Below are 23350 nucleotides of genomic sequence, written 5' to 3'. Positions count from 1 at the left end.
TTTTGGCAACATATGCTGCCATCCAGGTGATGTCTTTTTCAGGAAAGGCCTTGCTTATTTCAGCAAGACAATGCAAAACCACATTCTGCACACATTACATCATGGCTCCATAGTTAAAGAGTCCAGGTGCTAAACTGGCCTGCTTGCCTATTGAAAATAGTTGCTGTATTATGAAATGTAAAATACGACAAAGGAGACCCTGAACCGTTGAGCAGATGAAATCCTAAATCAAGCAAGAATAGGAAAACATTTCACTTTTAAAACTACAGCAATTTGTCTCCTCACTTCTCAAAGGCTTATAGAGAGTGGTTAAAAGAAGAGGTGATTTAACACAGTGCTAAACATGCCCCCGTGCCAACTTTTTTTTCTAAATTCAAAATGGGCATAATCAAGAATATTTTTCAGTTTTGATACCATTGACAATCATAGTAATTTCAAAAGTCTGTTTTTGTATCCACGAATCAGAATTCACATTGAAAAATTAAATGTAGAGATGCACCTATATGGACCTTTTGGGGTGATGCAGATATTGATAAATGATACATTAACTCTTTTATTTTACAAAAATGGCACTGTTTGTGGATGCATTGCATTTTTTTTGGTTTCCTAAAGAAATACTTCAGAGCCTGTTTGTGGGGGAAATGATGTGCAGGGAACTTATGTGCAGACAAGCTGCCAAAGTATTCCCTTTCAGACGGTTTTTCAGTTCAGTTTTGCCCCTGAAAACAAATACTGGACATAAGCTGTGTTTAAATATGTTTAAATACTGCACACATTAGATGATTTTGTTACTGACGCTTTTGGCTCCTGTAAGTCGCACTACAACCTATCAGAGATTTTAATTTAGAATTGTGAAACCACAGAAGTTGCACTCTGGCAGAGGAAAACAGCATATTAAAGTCTTTCATGACTGACAGGAGAAACTAGGTCCGCCTACAGTGAACACAGTGTACAAAAAATGATCACTGGCAAAAGCAGTTAAAATTAAGCACATGTTGAAAACGAAAATGCAAGTTTTGATAACACAGGAGTGCTTTGAGAGCATTGGCAGTGATGTGCAGAGCAGAAAAGGCCTGGGTACCACTATAGATCTAAACATGCTTCATTTAGACCTGCTCTCAAAGAAAAGAAATATGAATTGATGCAGTTTCCTCACCACCCACTCATCCCCACACTGACCCACCGTCTGAAAACCACTGTATTAAACCTCACCATTCTGCTGAGGTAAATATTATCGAGCCCTGCATTAACAGTCATATTGTCAGTGTTTGGGAGAATAATGTAGGGGGCGGACTGTTAGGGGATTTAAGGATTGGAGGCATATGAACACGACTTGTTTTAAGCACAAGAATAGTCAAAATGTATGTGAATGTTTAGGCATCCCTGGTTGAATGCCACATTTTGTTGATTATTCTAAATGAAAGGTTAATACATGGTCTGCATGGAACTTAAATATAACACATTTCTACAAATTTAAATGCAAGATTACCATTTATTTGCTAAATAAGTTTAATTAAATGCAGCGTGTGAAAAAGGCACCCTCTCAATCAATCCATTGGTGATTGTTGCCAACAAGTTCCATTAGTGTTTCATTAGAATTGGAAATGATTAAAAAATGTCTCTGGTTCAACTCAGTGTTGTGTCCTATACTTCAGATATTGGCATTTGTGATGAGGTCACAGTTCAGGTCACCTTCTGATAATCTTTCCATATATATGATGTTTATGCAACAACACTGTGCAGTAGGCCAGTGCATTACTAATCAAGTGCCAGCCAAATCTTCCTGCAGCTCTTTGTCTGTTACGTGGGGGTATTGCTTTGTATACATAGCCAGCCTACAAGCAGTTTTTTCAGAGATATTTCTTGGTCTTCCAGATCTTCTCTTGACGTCAATATTTGCCCCTAAATTTCATTTCATAATGCCATTTCAGACAGTGAAAGCATTCAGATATATTTTATATTTTTCTCTGTTTTTTTGAAGATTGTATTATATAAGATTTCAGATCACCAGTCAGCTGTTTAGATGAGCCCATGGCTGTGAAGTGTAAACACCCTATGAGGTTTCAAGGATTTATTAAATGGTCAATACCTGACTTGAAATAAGCTCTGAAACCTTCTCAAAAAATTGCATATAACAAAATGGACTTTTCAGTTCCTTAATGACCCTGTAAAGCAGAGGATCCAGTGACATTCACTGGAAAAGTGTACTTAGAACAAAATGTATTAAGAACTACTTAAACAATTAACCACAGAATGTGTATTTAGAGTTTCTAATACACAGGCCAACTACAGAATACCTGCACGATTTAAGTGGTCGGCTACTTTTGTTGCATTGCACATGTGTTTATGCTTTCTTTTTTTTCTGTCTTACAGAAATGAATCACGTCCTGTTTGGAGTCTTCCTCTGCTCATAGGGTCCACTACACAGCTCACATATACCTCAAACACTTCAAGACCTTCCAGATACAGTGAAACAGGTTAATAAGCCACTGAAAAAAGGTTAAATATAAGACTATGGCGTCCAGAAGAAGTTGTACTCAGCAAATGCCAAGTACCCTTCATAAGAAGACATCTCACAGACAAACACAGAAACGTAGCGAGGAGAGGATGCACAACTGCTCAGAGCGTGAAGAGAGTTTGAATCATCATAGTCATCTCCAGTGGCACCAGCGCATTCACACAGGAGCGAAGCCATACCACTGCTCAGAGTGTGGAAAGAGTTTTAAGCGGCAGAGTCATCTCCAAGAACACCAGCGCATTCACACAGGCGAGAAGCCGTATCACTGCTCAGAGTGTGGGCTGACTTTTAATCGTCAGAGTTCTCTCCAACAACACCAGCGCATTCACACAGGAGAGAAGCCGTATCACTGCTCAGAGTGTGGGAAGAGTTTTAATCGACAGGGTCATCTCCAAGAACACCAGCGCATTCATACTGGAGAGAAACCGTTTCACTGCTTTCAGTGTGGAAAGAGTTTTACTCTACAGAATAATCTCAAAATGCACCAGCGAATTCACACAGGAGAGAAGCCGTATCACTGCTCAGAGTGTGGAAAGAGTTTTAATCAACACAGTCATCTGCAAGAACACAAACGCATTCACACGGGAGAGAAGCCGTATTATTGCTCAGAGTGTGGGAAGAGTTTTAATCAACATGGTACTCTCAAAAGACACCAGCGCATTCACACAGGAGTGAAGCCGTATCACTGCTCAGAGTGTGGAAAATATTTTAATCATCTGAATGATCTTAAAATACACCAGCGCATTCATACAGGAGAGAAGCCGTATCACTGCTTGGAGTGTGGAAAGAGTTTTAATGTACAGAGTAACCTCCAAAAACACCGGCGCATTCACACAAGAGAGATGCCGTATCACTGCTCAGAGTGTGGGAAGAGTATCAAGCAATCAAAGACTGTGACGACACACAAGTGCACTAAGGGCAGTGGTGGAAATAGGCCATGAAGAGTATACAGTCCAGATTAAAAAAAAAAATCACCTATTGTTTTTTGCTGTTTCTACGCATGAGCATAAAATGAAATATAATTTCCTGCGCTGAATACAAAATCAAGCCTACAGCCCTTACACCCAGTGAGATGTGGTATTTCATGTTCCCCTCAACCCTGTTCCCAAAATGAGTTTAATTTGTAATCGAGAAGCTCCACTTCACTGATAAAAGGTTGTTTACTTTCTAATGTAGTATATCTAAGGTAGTGAAGTGTCTCTGTTGCAATAATGGATGTTTTAGTAAGCATTTGACAGTGTGCTTGTGCTTCTTTGACTCCTCCGTGTTAACTAGTTGAAACAAAAGTGCAACTTTGTCTTCACTTTTAATCTTTAGATGTTTAATGTATGTTCTGATGAATTTTGATCTTGAATTTAATACATTTGTATATTTCAAGTTATTCTTTCTTTGTTTGTTGTTGAATTGATTGATTTGAAATCCCCTCCACACTCACAAATTCTCTATCTCATATGCAAATTCACATTTTAACAATCTTTATAATCGTAATTAACACTCATGTTTTAATCATATGCAAGTTACACCTATTCTATCCTTTTCTGATGGTGACCCAAAGAGGATAGGGTCCCCTGTCTGAGCTTAGGTCCTCTTGAGGTTTCTCCATTACACAATCGTGGGAGTCCTCACCACTGATGCCCCTAGCTAGCTCAGACTGGGACTCGGACATCAGATCTCATTACTGTATTGTCCCGGTGACCATCTATTAGGCCTTGGAGGTTGTTTTTGTATTTATTTAGGAGCTGCAATGTTCAGAGCGTTCCTGTTGACAACTGCTATGAAAGAGATTTGACCCTAAAGACTGCAGCAGTGAAGTTTTTGCTGTGCTGGGCACACCTGAACTACTTTGTAATAGAAACACAGGAGCAACTCTTACTGACGTTTTTAGGATGTGCAGGAGAGACACTGTAGTTGTTGACTGAATCTCACCAATGACTCTGTATTCTGTTAAGTTTCTGAACCAATCCAAGTCTGCATTATAATAGTTTTGATTTGCAATAATAAATTAGAAATTGTATTTGTAGATAGTCTAATCTACATAAAGCTATAACTGCTTTGACCCAATCTATATTTAGACAAGGAAGACAGCACCTGCAGGTTTCAGCCTTTAAAATCTCTCTTGCTGGACTCTTTGGGCAATTGCATTGTCATTAGCATAGCTGTGGCTTAGAGTTTAACCCGAGTTTGAACCTGAATATTTCAAATAGGTTCTTAAACTATTAAACTGTTGCCTCCTTTGTGTCCTCAGAATTGTAAATGATTGCGAAGGAGTCTTTATTCAGCTTTTGCTTGTTTTATTAAAGCAGTATCAGGCAGCACACCAACATGTATATCTACTGGTTTCAGTAAATGTTTTATTTCCTTCACTTTTTTTTCCTTCCTCCACCAAAAGGCCATGTTATTGGCACTAGGTCTACAGGTCAAGCCTGTTGACTAGCTTGCACAAATTTTCAGATGTGATTACAGTCTGACCTGGTAGAGGAGTTGTGGGTTTAGCCACACTCTGACTGACAGTCTCTAACATGATAACTCATCAGAGTGGGCGTCTGTCCCTCTGCTCTCAACGTGTGGTGCTGAGTTAGGCTGGGGAACTGACCCTGGTTGGGGGTGATGGTGGTACCACCATAGCTCTGTTCCTTATTTCATCCTGATGATGAAGGATCTTGGGGTGGTTCTTGCTTGACATGACCGCTGGCAAAGACAGCGACTTTTCATGGTCCAACTTGGACAACACAACATCTCCTGGTTACAGGTCAGGTAAGGGCTTGGCTCCATAGTGGTGGCTGAAGTAATGATCCTGTTTAGCTTTTTCTCCCCGTCAACAGTTCAGCAGGACTGAAGCCTGTGGTGGAGCAAGGAGTTGACTCATCAGTAGCTCCTCAGAGCCATCACATGATCTTCTTGCTTCAGAATTGTCTTTGCCATCTGCACTGCTCTCTCTGCATGCCCATTGCCCTGTGGGTTGTGAGGGCTGGACATGTAATGGCTGAAGTAATGCTGCGTCGTGAGCGCCTGGAACTTCACACCTGAAAACTGGGGCCCAGTATCACACACCACCTCATCTGGAATGCCAAATCTGACAAAGATTCTTTTTAGCTTTTAGATAACTTGTGCATTTGTTATTGAGAATAGGTGTAGCATTTGTGTAAACCTGGAGTAATAGTTTGAGATTACCAGGTAGTTGTAGTGTTTACACTAACAGAGGTCCATTGCAGTTCTCTTACAGGGTTGCACTGGAAGTGATTTAAAGATAAGAGGTTCCTTTTGTTGAGTTCTTTTCAGTTCACAGCGCACCTGGCATGACTTCACAAGCTTACTTATTTCCATACACAGTCTGGGCCATCACACAGTTGAACTCGACCTCTCCAAACATTCAACTAGGCCTTGGTACCATGAATATTCTGATAAATCTCACTTCTTGTCGAACATGGCACGACAATCCTTCCTCTGAGGAGAAGGCCATTGTATTCTGATAGCTCTGATTTCACTTGGGTGTACGCTCTCTCCCACTCATAAGCACATTGCTTAAGTGTTCAGGCCATCCAGTTTTCAGAGCTTCAGTGCAGATATGTCAAATACATTTAGATATAAGTGTACATTGTCCAGCCCATGGCGGTTAATGAGAGCTCATTGTGTGTTAGAGCTTAAACTACTCCAGTCCATTGAGTTATCTGTCAAACCTCTCGCCTGCACACACACTAGCCAGACTCCTTTTTTTTTTGGGTGTAGTGTGTTACTGCTTTGGTGAGATGTGTGGAGAAATATGCTACAGGTTTCAGCTGCTCTCCATGGATCTGAAAGAGTACATCTCCCAATCCATAACTAGTAGTGCCTACCAACACCACAGTGGGCTTGTTCACATCATATTAGGGGAGCACTGGTGCAGTCATCAACAGCTTTTCGATGTGTTCAAAGGATGATTATTGCATGTGACTCCATGTCCATGCATTCTTGTTTTTCAGGAGCTCATAGAGCAGCTGTGCTACTGTTGAGTGGTTGGGAATGTATTTTCCAAGATATTTCACCATTCCCAGTATCCTTTTCAGTTCTTACACATCTGCAGTTGGTGACAGCTGCCAAATAGCTTCCACTTTGTTGGGGTTGGGCTGGATCCTGGAACGGTCAGTGAGATGTCTGAGGAGCACTGCACTACCTTCTCCAGGTGAAGATCATGCTCTTCCTCTGTGGCCCTATGGGCAAGAATTTCATCCATGAAAATGTACAAACACACACATATTATACATATTATGTGCCATCATGAGTCGTTGTGACAGATTTTGTGTTTTATCCTGCCCCAGATGACCTGCCATAGGATTACTATAAGCCATATGAAAAAGCATTTCCCTATGGCTCTTTGGAACAACCAACTGAGTTATGATTTCTTCCGTTTGAATGCCATGTCACTCATTTCAATTTATCTTTATCCTCCATTTAATTCTTTACATTTTATGCCATTTGTCCTGCTTCACGTCTTCTTTTGCACTTCCATACACAGCTTAGATGTGCTTTCATAAACACATCAGAACATCCCACCAAGAGGAATTTTTAGCCACTGAAACATTATGGTACTCAGCAAACGCCATCTGGTTCCATCCACATAAACACATCTCACAGACAAACAGAAATGCAGCAAGGAGAGACATCACTACTGTTTGGAGTGTGGAAAGAGTTTTACTCAACAGAGTCATCTCAAAACACCAGCGCATTCACAGAGAAAAGCCATATCACAGCTCAGAGTGTGGGAAGAGTTTTAATCATCAGGCTCACCTCAGACACCAGCACTTTCACACAGAAGAGAAGTTGTGTCACTGCTCAGAGCGCAGGTTTCAGGCAATCAGATTATGATGACACACAGTGCACTAAGAACAGTGGTGGAAATGAGCTGTAATGTGTGTAACCATAATACATATTAATTTAGTATAATCAATGATGAAAAATTTTACAAACATTTGACGGTGTACTTGGCTCCTGGAGTCCCTCTTTTGCCCCTTTGATCCCTCTATGTTAACTAGTTAATGCTTGCTGCAATGAAAATGCCACTTTTCTTCCCTTTTATTCTTTAGGAGGTGCTTTTTATATGTTTAGAGTGTTCTTGTTGAGGACTGTAATGAAGGAGATAGGACTCTGAAGACTGCAGCAGTGAAGTTTTTGCTGTGCTTTGATGATGTGGCCCCCACTGTGCTCTCTCTCTCTCTCTCTCTCTCTCCCTCTCTTTTATTCCTAGTTTTAGCCTGTACTTCATGTACCCCCACAATGATGGGATATTCCAGCACAATAATGCACTGTGCCATTGGGCCCAAGTTGTCCGAAATTGGTTTGAGGAGAATTCTGGAGAGTTCAGATGAATTATGTGGCCTGCACATTTGTCTCAATCGAGCATTTATGGGATGTGGTGGAGAGGTCCATTCACACCAAAGATCTTGCACCTACAAACACCACAGTGCTGTGGGTGACTATCCACACGGCATGGCTCAACGTCCTTCCAGACGTCTTCTGTCCTCTTGTGGAATCGATGCCATGTCAAGCTGCTGCAGGTTGCCAGGCTAGAGGGGGTCCTATACAGTACTAGTTCCTGCCCCATGACTTTTGGCATGTCAGTATATGAAAGTTGCGTTTAGTTAGCAGATCCAGTAGATTCAGTTGTATATTTAATTATGTTCTATGTACACATAATCACATTCTTGATTTGTTAAATGTGTTTGTTAATTTGATCATACTGAAATATAATTTTAAATGCATTTAAGTGCATTTTAGTTGAAGTATAATTCAATACACAGCACGAAAGTGCATTAATGCATAGTGTATGTACACTGATCCTTGTTTCTACGCTCATTGTCCATTTTATCAGCTCCACTTACTATATAGGTGCACTTTGTAGTTCTACAGTTACAGACTGTAGTCCATCTGTTTCTCTGCATACTTTGTTAGCCCCCTTTTACCCTGTTCTTCAGTGGTCAGGACCCCCATGGACCCTCACAGAGCAGGTACTGTTTGGGTGGTGGATCATTGTCAGCACTGCAGTCACTGATGTGGTGGTGGTGTGTTAGTGTGTGTTGTGCTGGTACGAGTCGATCAGACACAAACAGTGGAGTTTTTAAACATTGTGTCCACTCACTGTCCACTCTATTAGACACTCCTACCTTGTCAGTCCACCTTGTAGATGTAAAGTCAGAGACGATAGCTCATCTGCTGCTGCACAGTTTATGTTGGTCATCCTCTAGTCAGTCGTCACAGGACGCTGCCCACAGGACGCTGTTGGCTGGATATTTTTGGTTGGTGGACTATTCTCAGTCCAGCAGTGACACTGAGGTGTTTAAAAACTCCAGCAGCACTGCTGTGTCTGATCCTTCTGGGAAGCTTTCTACAAGATTTTGTAGTGTGTCTGAAATTTTTGCCCATTCACCCAGAATTAGAGCATTTGTGAGGTCAGACACTGAAGTTGAATGAGAGGGCCTGGCTCACAATCTCAGTTCTAGTTTACCCCAAAGGTGTCGGATGGGGTTGAGATCAGGGCTCTGTGCAGGCCAGTCAAGTTCTTCCACACCAAACTCATCCAACCATGCCTTTATAGACCTTGCTTTGTGCACAGGGGCTCAGTCATGCTGGAACAGAATAGGGTCTTTCCCAAACTGTTCTCACAAAAGTGGATTCATACAGTTGTCCAAAATATCTTGGTATGTGGAAGCATTAAGATTTCCCCTCACTGGAGCTAACGGACCTAGACCAACCCCTGAAAAACAACCCCATATCATTATCCCTCCTATACCAAACTTTACATTTGGCACAACGTAGTCAGGCATGTTCTCCTGACATTTGCCAAACCCAGACTCATCCATCAGACAGCCAGATACAGAAGTGTGATTCATCACTCCACAGAACATGTTTCCACTGCTCCAGAGTCCAGTTTGATCTTAGGCTTATGTATAGCTGAACAGCCATGGAAACCAATTTTGTGAAGCTTCTAATGCACAGATCTTTTGCTGATGTTGCTTCCAGAGCCAATTTGGAACTCTTTAGTGAGTGATGAAACAAAGAATAGGCACTGTGCGCTTCAGCACTCGGTGGCCCCCCTCTGTGAGTTTGAGTGGTCTACCGCTTTGTGGCTAAGCTGTTGTTGCACTTAGGTGCTTCAATTTCACAGTAATAGCACTTACAGTTGTCAGGGGCAGATCTAGGAAGACAGAAATTTTACAACTTGACTTGTGGCATAGGTGGCAACCTATGATAGTGCCATGCTTAATCTCACTGAGCTCTTCAGTACGATCCATTCTACTGCCAGTGTTTGTCTATGGAGACTGCAAGACTGTGTGCTTAATTTTATCCACCTGTTAGCAATGGGTGTGGCTGAAACAACTGAACTTAATAATTAGGAAGGGTGTCCCAATACGTTTGTCCATACAGTGTATATTAATTCATTACAGGTCAAAACTTTTATACGACAGACATGGATTGGTTCAGGAACAAAACTGAACAGTGTCACTGGTGTGGTTCAGTCAACAAAGATTGTGTCTCTTATGCACATCCTAATGACATTAGCAAGAGTTGCTCTCAGTGAGACTCAAGGCCTTGAATGTCCCCAAATGGTCACCCTTCACCCAGTTCTACAGTGATGAAGATCTGGAGACCCAGATGGAGATGGGGACCCAGTTTCAACTCCTGTACCATTGGTCACAACCATGTCTGGTCCAAAAGACTGGAGATGGGCATAAAGTCTTTATCTATTGTCACAGCAACTTTCTCAAGGAACACTCACTCTCCAAGCATCACAAAGACCTTGAAGAGTCTTTAAAGTCTCTGAAAAGAATACTGGAAAGTTCATTGATTAGTTGTTGTTTGGCCTGTATGCAACTTTTCACCACACAGAAAATGCATGAATAGACCATACTGAGTAGAGGACACCAGTACATCACCCAGATAGCTTGATGTCAGCAAAACTTCATTGTTGCAGCCTTTACACTTCATCAGCATTAACTAGTTAACATGTAGGTATCAAAGTGACTGAAGGAGCCAAGCAGACTTTTAAGTGATTGTCAAAACATCCATCATTGCAACAGAAACATTACACTCACACACACATTTTCCAAACCGCTTATCATTCTGGGTCGCGGCAGAAACCCTATACTAAATCATAAAATAATGAAAATAAATAACTTATTCTACAATGTGGCGCTTCTCAATTATTTTCACCATATTGTTAATACAACCCCATTTCTAAAAAAATTGAGACACTGTGCAAAATCTAAATAAAAACAAAATGCAGTGATGTACAAATTCCTAAATTCTATTGAAAATAGTACAAAAACAACATATCAAATGTTCAAACTAAAAATTGTATTATTTTTTGAAAAATACATGCCCATTTTGAATTTGATGCCAACATCGTGTTCCAAAAAAGTTGGAACAGGGGCATAAAAAGGCTGGTAAGTTGTGTAATGCTAAAAAAACACTTGGTGGTTAATTGGCAACAGGTCAGTAAAATGACTGGGTGTATAAAAGCATCCCAGAGAGACTAAGTCTTTCAGAAGTAAAGATGAGGAGGGATTCACCACTCTGAAAGACTGTGCAAGTAAATAGTGCAACAATTCAAGAATAATATTTCTCAACATAAAATAGCAAAGAACTTTTGCTTTTCATCATCTATAGTACATAATAACATTAAAAGATTCAGAGAATCTGGAGAAATCTCTGTGTGCAAGGGACAAGGCCAAAAACTAATATGGGCTGGCCATGATCTTTGGGCCCTCAGGCAGCACTGCATTAAAAACAGACATGATTCTGTAGTGGAAATCACTGCATGGACTCAGGAACACTTCTAAAAACCACTGTCTGTGAAAACAGTTTGTCACTGCGTCCACAAATGCAAGTTAAAACTCTAAAACGCAAAGAATAAACAGGATCCAGAAATGCTGCCACCTTCTCTGGGTCCGAACTCAAATGGACTGAGGCAAAGTTGAAAAGTTTCCTGTGGTCTGACAAATCAACATTTGAAATTCTTTTTGGAAATCATGGACACTGTGTCCTCTGGGCTAAAGACCACTCAGCTTGTTATCAGTTCACAGTTCAAAAGGCAGTATTCATTATGGTATAGGGGTGCATTACTGCACATTGCATGGGTGACTTGCACATCTGTGAAGGCACCATTAATGCTGAACGATATATACATGTTTTGGCAACATATGCTGCCATCCAGACAACGTCTTTTTCAGGAAAGTCCTTGCTTATTTCAACGAGACAATGTAAAACCACATTCTGCATGTATTACAACAGCATGGCTCTGTATTAAAAGAGTCCAGGTGCTAAATTGACCTGCCTGCAGTCCAGACCTGTCACCATTGAAAAAATTTGGTGCATTATGAAATGAAAAATACAACAAAAGAGACCCTGAACTGATGAGCAGCTGAAATCCTGTATCAAACAAGAATGATAAAACATTTCACTTTCAAAACTACAGCAGCGTCTCCTCAGTTCCCAAACGCTTACAGAGTGTTGTTAAAAGAAGAGGTGATGAAACACAGTGCTAATCATGCCCCTGTCCCAACTTTTTTGGAACATGTTGTTGGCATCAAATTCAAAATTGGCATATATTTTTCAAAAAACAATATAATTTCTCAGTTTCAACATTTGAGATGTTGTCTTTGTAGTATTTTCCTTTAAAAATATTGTTTACATGATTTCTGTATCTTTGCATCTTATTTTGTTTAGATTCTGCACAGCATTCCAACTTTTTTGGCAATAGGGTTGTATTATTAAAGAAATTACATTTCATTTTATGCTCATGTATTAGTAGATAATGTAAAACAACAAAAGGTTGATTGCTCCTCTAAACCAGTTATTAGAATTGTTGAAACCTGTGCTGCAAACACCATTACCTGCAGACTTTTACTCCTGGAATGTGCTGAGGTTACACTTATTACTGCTCATTCCAACCACAACTCTTAGTGCGCTTGTGTGTCATCATAGTATTGGAATGCCTGAAACTCTTCCCACACTCTGAGCATGATACGGTTTCTCTACGATCATGTCCTGTGGTAAACAAAACTATTTCAAACTCAATATTTTTCATTATGTATATTTTTCCACTAAATCTTACTGTAACCACTGCTTTACAAAGTCTTTAAGGATGTGAAATATGAATTTTGCTACATAAATTTTTTTTGGTTAAGTTTTGGAGCTTATTTGACTCATTAGGCCTTAATCCAAGTCATATATAGACAATTTCAGAGCATAATTGTTTTGTGATCCTTCAAATTTTTAATGGTGCTTACACTTCACAGGCATTTTGCAGTCATGCTCAGAATGGCCACAGCTCATCTAAACAGCTGACTGAGGAAACTAAAGATAATTGACTCTTACAAAGCAAGATTTAGGATCCTTAAAATACTTCCTGCTTACAAATCTTCACTGGGAATTCTGATAATGTTATGAGAGTGGTTGTTTTTTTTATTTCCCTTGTTTTCTGTGTCAAACATGATGTGTATTTTTGAGGGTGCTGGTTTTGAGTGTTGATAAGATGATTTTAACAAGCACTGTAGAGTCTGTGTAATTAAAAAGTAACATGTTTTTTCATGAATAAACCCTTACTACATTAGGGGTGTGGAATAACCTATCAAAATTCACATGCTGAGCAATGAGCTGCTTAGATGTCTTAGTAGCTTGGCTATAAAGCCGGGTTAAATGTGCATTCAGAGCTTTTGAACAATTTAGTAATTCTATCGACTGAATATCTAATTTAAAATGTAAACTTTTTTCATCCAGGAAGCAATTATTTATGGGTGATTGCTAATGTTAGCTAAAGTTAGTCAGTCGGTGGCCAGCTGTTATTATCATCTTTATAAAAGAGAACTTTCTGACTAAAGCGAGTGATTGTCTGTTGAGACTGGGAAGTATGGATGTGTTACTGTTTCTAAATCCCATTTGATGCAGTTTATGGGTTGTAATGTGGGTTCTGTGAAGGGTTTATAGTGTATGAAGTTCTGAATCCTGAGTATCAAGTTTTGAATTGCTGGTTTCCTGTGGAAGTGATTTAGTATCTAGACATGGCATCTATAAATGTATATATTTGTGGTAATTTTTTCTGAGGTTTAAGGCTGTGTAGTTTAGAGGAAAAGAGTGGGACTGTGAACGTTTCTAATGTTGATGCTTTCCTTTTTAACTTCTTTTAGCTGTATATACTAAAAGTAACAGTGACGTTACTCCGTCCCCCATCAACGTCCAAATCGCCCATCTACCCCCAGCCCCCATCAACGTCCAAATCGCCCATCTACCCCCTAGCCCCCCCATCAACGTCCAAATCGCCCATCTACCCCCAGCCCCCCTAGCCCCCCATCAACGTCCAAATCGCCCATCGACCCCCCACCCTCCACGCAGTTCTCACTCGCGCCGAAATGGTCTCATTCCTTTGTGCCGTTACAAGAAACGTTTGTGCTCTTTTAATTCTTAAGTTGTTGTATAAACAGGTGCTGTCACTGGTGATGACATCATAACCACAGGATTAACACTGGTTGATGGTGAAGATCTGAGAAAGGTCTTTTTGCCTCCTGAGAAGCTGCTGACCCTGATCACTACTGAGTCATCTGGCTTTTTCAGCTTAGCAAGTGATGATTAGAAATGACTACTTTGCTCTTTAAAAACATTTTCAAAACGAATCAAGGGTTTTGTGAGGTTACACTCAGTTTAGGGAATAAAAACATTAATGTTGGTCTTTCAGTGTATCATGCACGCTCATGTTAATGAGTGACTGTTAAAATGGTAATCAAATGTCAATGAAAATTTACTGGAACCACCAAGAACACAGTGACCAATGTGGGCTTTGTCCCACTCTGGAATTTCTGTGGATATTTCCTTTTGGTTCCACACCAACCTAACTATGACCTGTCCAGTCTCAAAGACTTTCTATAAAAAAAATAAAATAAACATTACATATTTAATTTAATAATATACACAATTTCAAAGATGTGCTCAACGTAATTTTTAAGTTATGATTCGTTTAAATTTTTTTTAACTAAATGACTGAACTGAGCTAGAACATTACATATTAAAAAATAAAAATAAAAATAATATTAAAAAGAAAAGCACATTATTGAGCAAAGCACAGGATAATGCAGAGCCTCTGGAGCATTATAATCTAATTTTGGAAATTCAAAGAAAGTTTATTTACAAATAAAACATTACAAATGTAAACATTACAAATGTAATGTTTAAAAAATATTAAACCATGATAGCACATCTGTAATGTTTGTGTATGATAATATCAGACATAATTGGTCTCATTCTGGAAAAAGGTATGGAGGAAATGGAATCAGACATTTAAAGGAAATATAGGGCCAGAAAAGCTTTTATTCGTTCATAGAGTAAAGGGTAAGGAAGGCATACATTTTGCCAACCTTTATGGCTTTCTAACTGCAGAATTAAAACAGGTGGAATGTTTCTTTTAACGGCACAAACCAACACAAACGTAGCACAAACCAATGAGACCCTTTTGGTGCCATTTGGGAGTTGATGGGCTGCGTGACGTCACAGGCAATAAAATGTAATGTTGAATTTCTTAAAAATGCTGCCAGCACAAACGATGATTTCTATGGCACAAATCAAGCACAAATGAATAGTAGCGTTTTTATTCCATTTCTGACCACATGGGGGGCCAGCTTCACAGAAGTGTCACCTCCTTCATTTTCAAACTATAAAGATTAGTCCTTTATGTGCATGACTGTCTGCCTCACTGTCAGTTTGAATACTTAAAGCAGATCTTATCAACCATTCACTTACAAAAAAATGTGCAAAAAGAGTTCATGCCATATTGAACATGTAGCTTTAATTAATATAGAAATAGTGATTGATATGCTGACATTATCCAAGATGGGTAGAACTATTTGTACAAATGTGGTGAGAAAGCAGCAGTTTGCAGTTTGTTGCAGAGCAATATGAAGAGCTTCCTGAGAGCTGTGAATGTCTGGGTGAGGGTTGGTGGTCAATGGCTGGTAGATAAAGAGCTGGTAGGAGTGTCTATGGTGGGTGTTTGAAGTCTGTTTAGAGGGTGGGGTAGTGTGTGAGAGCCATTCAGGAGTCATTTAATTACAAATTCATTGGTGGTGGTTGTTTGAGTTAAAAATATGCATTTATTTTATTTAGTCAGTAGGGCCATTGCCATGTCAACATTGAGGAGGTGGGGGTTTTGATGGCTTACAAGGAAGTGAATAACTGTTAACACTTTAACATTAAAAAAAAGAACAGGCCTTTTATTTTTGTGTTGGGCTAACTTAGTTCTTTTTGATGTAGTTGATTTTTTGGTTTGGGAGTGTAGTGTATTGGAATGTTTTTTAATGGTCAGAGCTGAGTTTATTACATACATTTCTGACTGTGCTTATTTGTGGTGGCTGTTATCATTCAAATTGACTAAACTAGGCATGAAACAATTTACAAAATGTAAAATTTGATTCATTATGAAACAGTGGTGTCTTTGTACAATACATTTTTCAGTACAGCAAAAAAATCAACACTGCACAGCACACATGAATGTGCACTTGGGATATAATGATACACATGTTTGTATGTTTGATACAATTTTGGTTACAATAGTAGAACTTTTTTCAATACCAGAACACACTCACCACTAACAAAATAACCCCCCAGATAACACCTGCTGGAATTTATAAATACCTCAGAAATAAAATCCAGTTATTTGAGCGTAGGTGTATCAGTTGCATAAGCCCAGCCCCTCCCCACCAACTTCAATCTGATTGGATGCACTTAAATGATTTCTACTAAAGACTGTAAATGGAAAAAAAAACTCAGGAGAGACCAAGAGGTGTGTTAGTGATAGAGTTTTAGAGTGCAGTGTGCTGTGTGCTGTTAGAAATATCTGTGATCGCTGAAAATGTAAAGAGCTAAATGGAAATAATTTTATATGATCTTCCAGATGATTTATGATTTACATTACATTTACATGCACAGATTCAGAGACTGTGATTTTCAGATTCAGGGACTCAGCACAGAATTGCTGATAGGTAAGTGCATAAAGCTGTGTGTGTGTGTGTGTGTGTGTGTGTGTGACTATATATAATGTATTAATACCAGCTTTGACGCCTCTGCATTTATTCCACATAAATATTTTGACAACAAATTAGTCAGAATAATAATCAAGCTTTAACGGCCAATTATGTTTGCACATACATAGAATCTGTCTTCAGTTACACAGAAGCTCACGGTTACACAGTAACTGACAATACATGTTCACATTAATACTTTAATATAGAAGATTTCAAGAAACATTTAAAGTTTGGACTTTTGAACAGCATCAAATTCCAACTATAACTCTTTTTGTGGACACTTGGCAGAAACAGAAAACATGACCTGAGGCAGGCTGTTTGTAATAACTGAGCTAACACTGCTTTAGCTGCTGGAAAGAATGATCAGTTGACAACATTACAAAATGTTTAGCTCAGCAGACTCCAGCTAGTACTGTGGCTAGTTCTGTACTGCCAGTGGGTAAGACACACTAAGAAAAGGCTCAGGTTTCCATCCAGTTTTACACAACATTTTGTATCAACAAACGCAGCAGCACACCATGATAGAAGAATAAAACATGCATAGGCCTACAATGTTGAGATGTGTGATAAAAATGAATACCATAAGAACACTTATGTGTCCTATATGTAGATGTAATCCATTCAGAATTAACGAAATATATTAATATTTAGTTGGATACCTTTTCTTATTTAAATTTGTTCTGATCTGACCTCATAGCTTTGAGTGGTGACCACACTTCCCTACTGCTGTCATTCATGCGGTTTTATGAATATTAAAATTTTATATGATCAATCCAGTTGTACTAAGAGGGATGTTCAAGGTCTTTGCTAGGGCTCTGGAGCTTTTCCAATACAAGTGTTGTTAAATAACGATGTCCCTGAAAACTTTAAGAAGCTCCTTCACCTTCACTGTGATTTCCACTTGTTTCATTACATTTTCCCAGCCAATGGCAACGTCTTTTATAATTACACCAGGTGCAATTTGCACAAGATTCCCTTAAAATGAATTATCTGGTTTCTGTGACCCCTGTCATCCCACCCTCTATCTGGTTCTCCTTGCTTGACAGTGCGGCTGTAAAGATCTGCTGAAAGCAGTAATCAATATGATCCACCCTCCAAAAGCCTAAACATCTTGGAGGACTTGAAGCCTCAAATGCTTACTGTTATTTCTTATCATATTAGCTACTTTACATTCAACATTGGACAAGCAACTCAAACCGACCATGTTTAGACACTTAAGATTCAAGAATTAGATTTTCTCACCGTCTCTTCCTAGATCAAACTATAAAATCACCAAGTTGTTATAAAAAAACACAATGAGTGCCACCCTGACTGTTTACTGGAAATGTAATGAAATGCTCAATTATAGGTTTTCTCCTTCTGAGCACACTTCTTTATAGAACAAACCCATGGTTCTAATCTACAATAAACCCTTCCTATACAATACAATAAACCCTTCCCCCAGGCGTAACCAGCCAGGGGCAGTTATTCACCAATGGCTTGTTCATGACCTTCAACACCATCAAGGAAAAATACAATATACCAGATCACTGTTACTTTTAGTATATGCAGCTCAAAGAAGTTATAAAGGAAACCATCAATATTAGAAACTTTCAAAATGGCACTTACCCTTTCCTCTACTCAAAACTACACAGCCTAAACCTCAGAAAATATGACCACAAATACATAAACTTTTAGATACCACATAAATCACTTTGACTGGAAACCGGCAATTCAAAACTTCAGTGAATGCACTGTAAACCCTTCACAGAACCCGCTTTAAAACCCACAAACTGCATCAAATGGGATTTAGAAACAGTAATACATCCACACTTCCCAGTCTCAACAGACAATTATGGTCATACAACAGAGTTTGGTTATTCCACACCCCTAATGTAGTAAGGGTTTATTCATGAAAAAAATGTGTTACTTTTTAATCACACAGACTCTACATTGCTTGTTAAAAACATCTAATCAACACTCAAAACCATCCATCCATCCATCATCTAAACCGCTTATCCTTCTGGGTTGCGGTGCACTCAACACTCAAAACCAGCACCCTCAAAAATACACATATCATGTTTGACCCAGAAAACAAAGGGAAAAAACAACTACAGTGTGTTTCTTACATAACATTATCAGAATTCCCAGTGAAGATTTGTAAGCAGGAAGTATTCTAAGGATTTTGACTCTTGCTTTGTAAGAATCAGTTATCTTTAGTTTCAGATCCTCAGTCTGCTGTTTTGATGAGCTGTGGCCGTTCTGAGCATGGCTGCAAAATGGCTGTGAAGTGTCTGAAATTGTCTGTACGTGACTTCGTGATTTAGATGTGAGATGTGACGAGAGATGTGAGACCTTACCAAGAAAAACCCTGAATGTACCAAAATGCATGTGAGCACCTTAATAACCTTGTAAAATAGAGGATCAATTGACATTCAGTGAAAAAAATGTACATAGGAAAAAACGTATGGAGTTTGGATTCGTTTCGGTTACCACAGGACATGATAGTGGTCGATTCTGAGTAATCCCAGTCAGTTTTTGCCATGGAGAAATCCAGCTTAGTCCTGGAGTTTCCAGTCAGCATGATGACACAACTTCAGTGGTCTATATATCTATTTAAAGAGTTTGGGTAATTAGGTGGGTGGCTTATCCACAACAGATGAAAGATTCTTTCTTTACTTCTCTGTCAGTTGATACAGATGAAGGCTTTATGATTCAGATCAGAATACTTTTGTTGCATTGCACTTTGAGCTTACATTTTCTTTTTTCTTTTTCCAGAAATGAAGGGGGTCCTGTTTGTCTTCTTCTCCCTACCCAGCTTAAATGTGTTTCTGTAAACACATCAGGATATCCCACCAAAAGGAATGTTCAGCTGCTGAAGCAGGTAAAATACAAGAAAATGGCATCCAGAAGATGTTCTGGTACACAACAGAGGTCATCTGGTATGCTCAACAAGAAGACATCTCACAGACAAACTCAGAAACGCTGCAAGAAGAGAAATCAGTAAAGCTTGGAGTGTGGAAAGAGGTTTACTCAACGAAGTCTTCTCAAAAAACACCAGCGCACTCACGCAGGAGAGAAGCCGTATCACTGCTCACACCGTATCACAGAGTGTGGGAAGAGTTTTATTGACATGATTTCTCTCAAAAAACACCAGTGCACTCACACAGGAGATAAGCCGTATCACTGCTCAGAGTGTGGGAAGAATTTCACTGACCAGAGTAATCTCAAAAAACACCAACGCATTCACGCAGGAGAGAAGCCGTATCACTGTTCAGAGTGTGGGAAGAGTTTAACTCACCTGTGTTCTCTCAAAAGACACCAGCATATTCACACAGGACAGAAGCTGTATTACTGCTCAGAGTGTGGGAAGAGTTTTACTGACCTCAGTACTGTCAAACAACACCAGAGCATTCACACAGGAGAGAAGCCGTATCACTGCTCAGAGTGTGGGAAGAGTTTTAATCGACAGAGTAGTCTACATCAGCACCAGCGCATTCACACAGGAGAGAAGCCATATCACTGCTCAGAGTGTGGGAAGAATTTCACTGACCAGAGTAATCTCAAGACACACCAGCGCATTCACACAGGAGAGAAGCCGTATCACTGCTCAGTCTGTGGCAAGAGTTTTAATTTTCAGAGTTCTCTCAAAACACATCAGAACATTCACACAGGAGAGAAGCCGTATCACTGCTCAGACTGTGGCAAGAGTTTTAGTTGTCAGAGTCATCTCAAAGCACACCAGCGCATTCACACAGGAGAGAAGCCTTTTCACTGCTCAGAGTGTGGGAAGAGTTTCAGGTATTCCAGGACTATGACAACACACAAGTGCATTAAAAGACTTGATGGAAGTGGGCAGTAATCAGTAACCTTAACACACTCTGAGAGTAAAAGTTTGCAGGGAATGCTGCTTCCAGCCCAGATTTAAAAAATACAGCTAACTGTTTTTCGAGAGGAAATCCACCCTTTCTTGTTTCTTATACATGAGCATAAAACGAAATAATTTAATTCATAATATTCATGACAGTGAAAAGTTCTGATAGGGAAATCTCCAAATTCAATATGTTTTTTTTTCTAATTTAATATATTTAATTTAGCATAGTCTTTCTGTTACAGTCATGGTTGTTCTTACAAACATTTGACAAGTGAACTTGGCTTCTCGAGTCTTTCTTTTCTTTGATTCCTTCCCATTAACGGGTTAATGCTAGTTGAAATGAAAGTGCAACTTTGTGTTCCCTTTTAATCTGTAGGATTCATTTTTTTGTATGCTGTATGTTCGGAGTGTTCTTGTTCAGGACTTTAACAAAGATATGAGATACAACGCTGAAACACAGCTGTGCTGGGCAGAACCAAACGGCTTTGTAAAGGAGACACAGGAGCTTGAAGGACTGCAGGACATCAAGCTATCTGAGTGACGTATTGGTGACCGCCCTTCAGTATGTCCTACACATGCCAAACTACAACTTAACTTTCTATGACTCTTTAAGGACTCATGTTTCTACTAATGTTTGACTGTTGCTTGGGAATGGTGCTGTAAGATGAAATAATGACTTGCTTATGCCCATCTCCAGTCTATCCTACCAGACATAGTGGCAGCTGATGGTACAGGAGTTTGAACTGGGTGTCTCTATCCTTATTTCTATCACTGTATAACCGGGTAAAAGGTTACCAATACCAGTAAGGTTAAAACATATATCCTTGGCTCAGTAATTGCTATTTGTGTTGAGTGTTTGGTGCAACTTGTTACGTTTTTCATGTAATCAGTTTTAGAAAGTTCTTTAGAAAGTTTGTTCCTTTGAATTATGCGTAAACTCATTTTCCTTTCCTTTTAGTGATCATGTTATAGTGTTTCTTTTACTGTGTGTTTTGCCACTATGTTCAGAACTCCACGTATGTGGAGTAATTTTACGGTGAATTTGAGCAGATACTCTGACAAAAATATTGCATATTCATTAGAAAATTAAGCATGAAACCCCTTTTCCCTGCCTTAACTCCGCCCAGAGAAAAGTCCATTTCATGTACCAGAACACAAAGACAGAGAGTAGAAAGAAAAGAAGAAAACGCAACTGAAGAAGTTAAGACCTCATACTCTGCACTTTAAATATGCAGATTTAAATTTTATTTTCTTTTATCAGTTTGTCCTGTCTTCTGTAAGTTGCTTTTTCATTTAATCATTTGCTCATTGTTGCATATTATTCAACCTGATGTCACTGTGCATATCAAGGCCCCAAGCTGAGGTGCTTCTCACCAGCACACATGCAGCAGCAGCTCTCCTTGCCAAATATCAAGAGGCAGTAAAGTGACCAACCTCTGTCTATGATTCAGTCTTGATCATTTAAACCTAGGTCACTTGTTACACTGGCATCTATACTAAACATTCTGTTGATACTGCTCAATTCCCATAAAATAGCTTTTTCTGAGTTTCAGCCAACTACAGTATTTCCCTCAAGTGAATGTCTCTACTTTCTATGCGTACCTATTAATCTATCATTCAATACCATATTTACCTTATTAATATGTAGTCAATAAAGAAGTCTTTGTTGAAGTACATTTTCTTTGATTTTATATAATTATTACATTTGGTTACACGGTCCCTGACCATATGAGGACCCCTGGTCTGAGCTAAAGCTAAAAAAAGTTAATTATGTTTATGGTGTTTATGTGCATGATGGATACTATCTTTGTTGAGTGAATCTCACTAAATCACAGAAACTATGATTGGGTGTTTTTCATACATTTCTAAATTTTGATCTGATTGAGAGGGGTCAGCTGTTACTTTACTGGCGTGTTTCATCATTCTGCTGTTGAACGTGTCCTTAAGCATTGGCAGACTACATCCAATGATCTTCTGCACTGTCCTGATTATATGCTGGAGTTTGGCTCTCTGGGAAAAGAATGACTTGACTCTTCCAGGTAAGGGGAGAGGACCAGCCCCAGGTGGAGAAGTTTAAGTACCTTGTGTTCTCGTTCATGAGTGATGGAAAGAGGGATTGTGATTTCAGCCGCACTCTGGGACAGGCAGTAGCAGACATGCGGTCGCTGTACTGGACTGTAGTGGTGAAGAGGGAGCTGACCCATAAGGCAAAGCTGTCTGTTTACCAGACAGTGCACATCCCCACCCTTACCTTGAGCACCAGGGGGTTGCTGCGGCACCAGGAGACTTCCTGCTCGACTTCCATCCCTGTTGGTTATCTGCAGACTTCAGGATCTTTACAGCTTGTTCCTAAGAAACACAGTCTGAAAAGAAGACAGAGACTGAAAAGAAGGAACAAGAGCACACAACCTTGTGGTACACCAGTACTGACATGTTTTCCTAGCTGCACCTGCTCTCTTCTGCTTGTCAGGAAGTGCATGGTCCAAGTTGAGTGCAAGACCAAGTTGACCGCATCGTTGTTAGCTCTGTATGTGAAGTGCAGAAGATCCAGCAGGATTTGTAATGTCCTTCAGGTGGGCTAGGACCAGGTGTTCAAAAGCTCATGCGAGTGATTTCAAAATGAACGGGAGAGAATGGAGCTAAATGGCTAAAAATGAAAAATTAAGACAGTTTGTAACAATTTGTCCAGGACCCTTAATTAAAAAAAGAAATGTATTTCACAAAAAAGCATAGAAAGCTTACCTTTATATTTCTATTGTAATTCAGTTGAATGCTAGCAGTACTGCTTCTGGGTGCTGACAGGTTAGCATTACTACTACCGAGTGCTGATGGGCTGGTGAAAGGAGCAGCTCATTTTGCTTATTCAATTTACACTTACTGGTGTCATGAATGTACATGATAAAATGTTTTATACCGTTCTGTGTTTAGAATATAAAG

The 23350-nt window shown here is 39.5% G+C and overlaps 1 protein-coding gene across 1 annotated transcript in view; it reads left to right on the top strand.

Moving 5' to 3' along the window:
• Positions 1-22084, top strand: part of LOC118803444 (zinc finger protein 850-like) — a 34242-nt gene extending 12158 nt beyond the window's left edge. Inside the window, exons 3-4 of the mRNA XM_036563927.1 lie at positions 2500-3458; positions 19549-22084. Coding sequence (XP_036419820.1) covers positions 2500-3458; positions 19549-20401 — 1812 coding nt within the window. The 3' untranslated portion in view covers positions 20402-22084. The remainder of the gene's footprint in view (positions 1-2499; positions 3459-19548) is intronic.
• The last annotated feature ends 1266 nt before the right edge of the window (positions 22085-23350 follow it).

This window comes from Colossoma macropomum, unplaced genomic scaffold (assembly GCF_904425465.1).
Source record: "Colossoma macropomum unplaced genomic scaffold, Colossoma_macropomum, whole genome shotgun sequence".
In the NCBI taxonomy this organism is placed as follows: domain Eukaryota; kingdom Metazoa; phylum Chordata; class Actinopteri; order Characiformes; family Serrasalmidae; genus Colossoma; species Colossoma macropomum.
The sequence above is the reverse complement of the archived record's forward strand: the minus strand, read 5'-3'. Positions and strand labels throughout refer to the sequence as shown.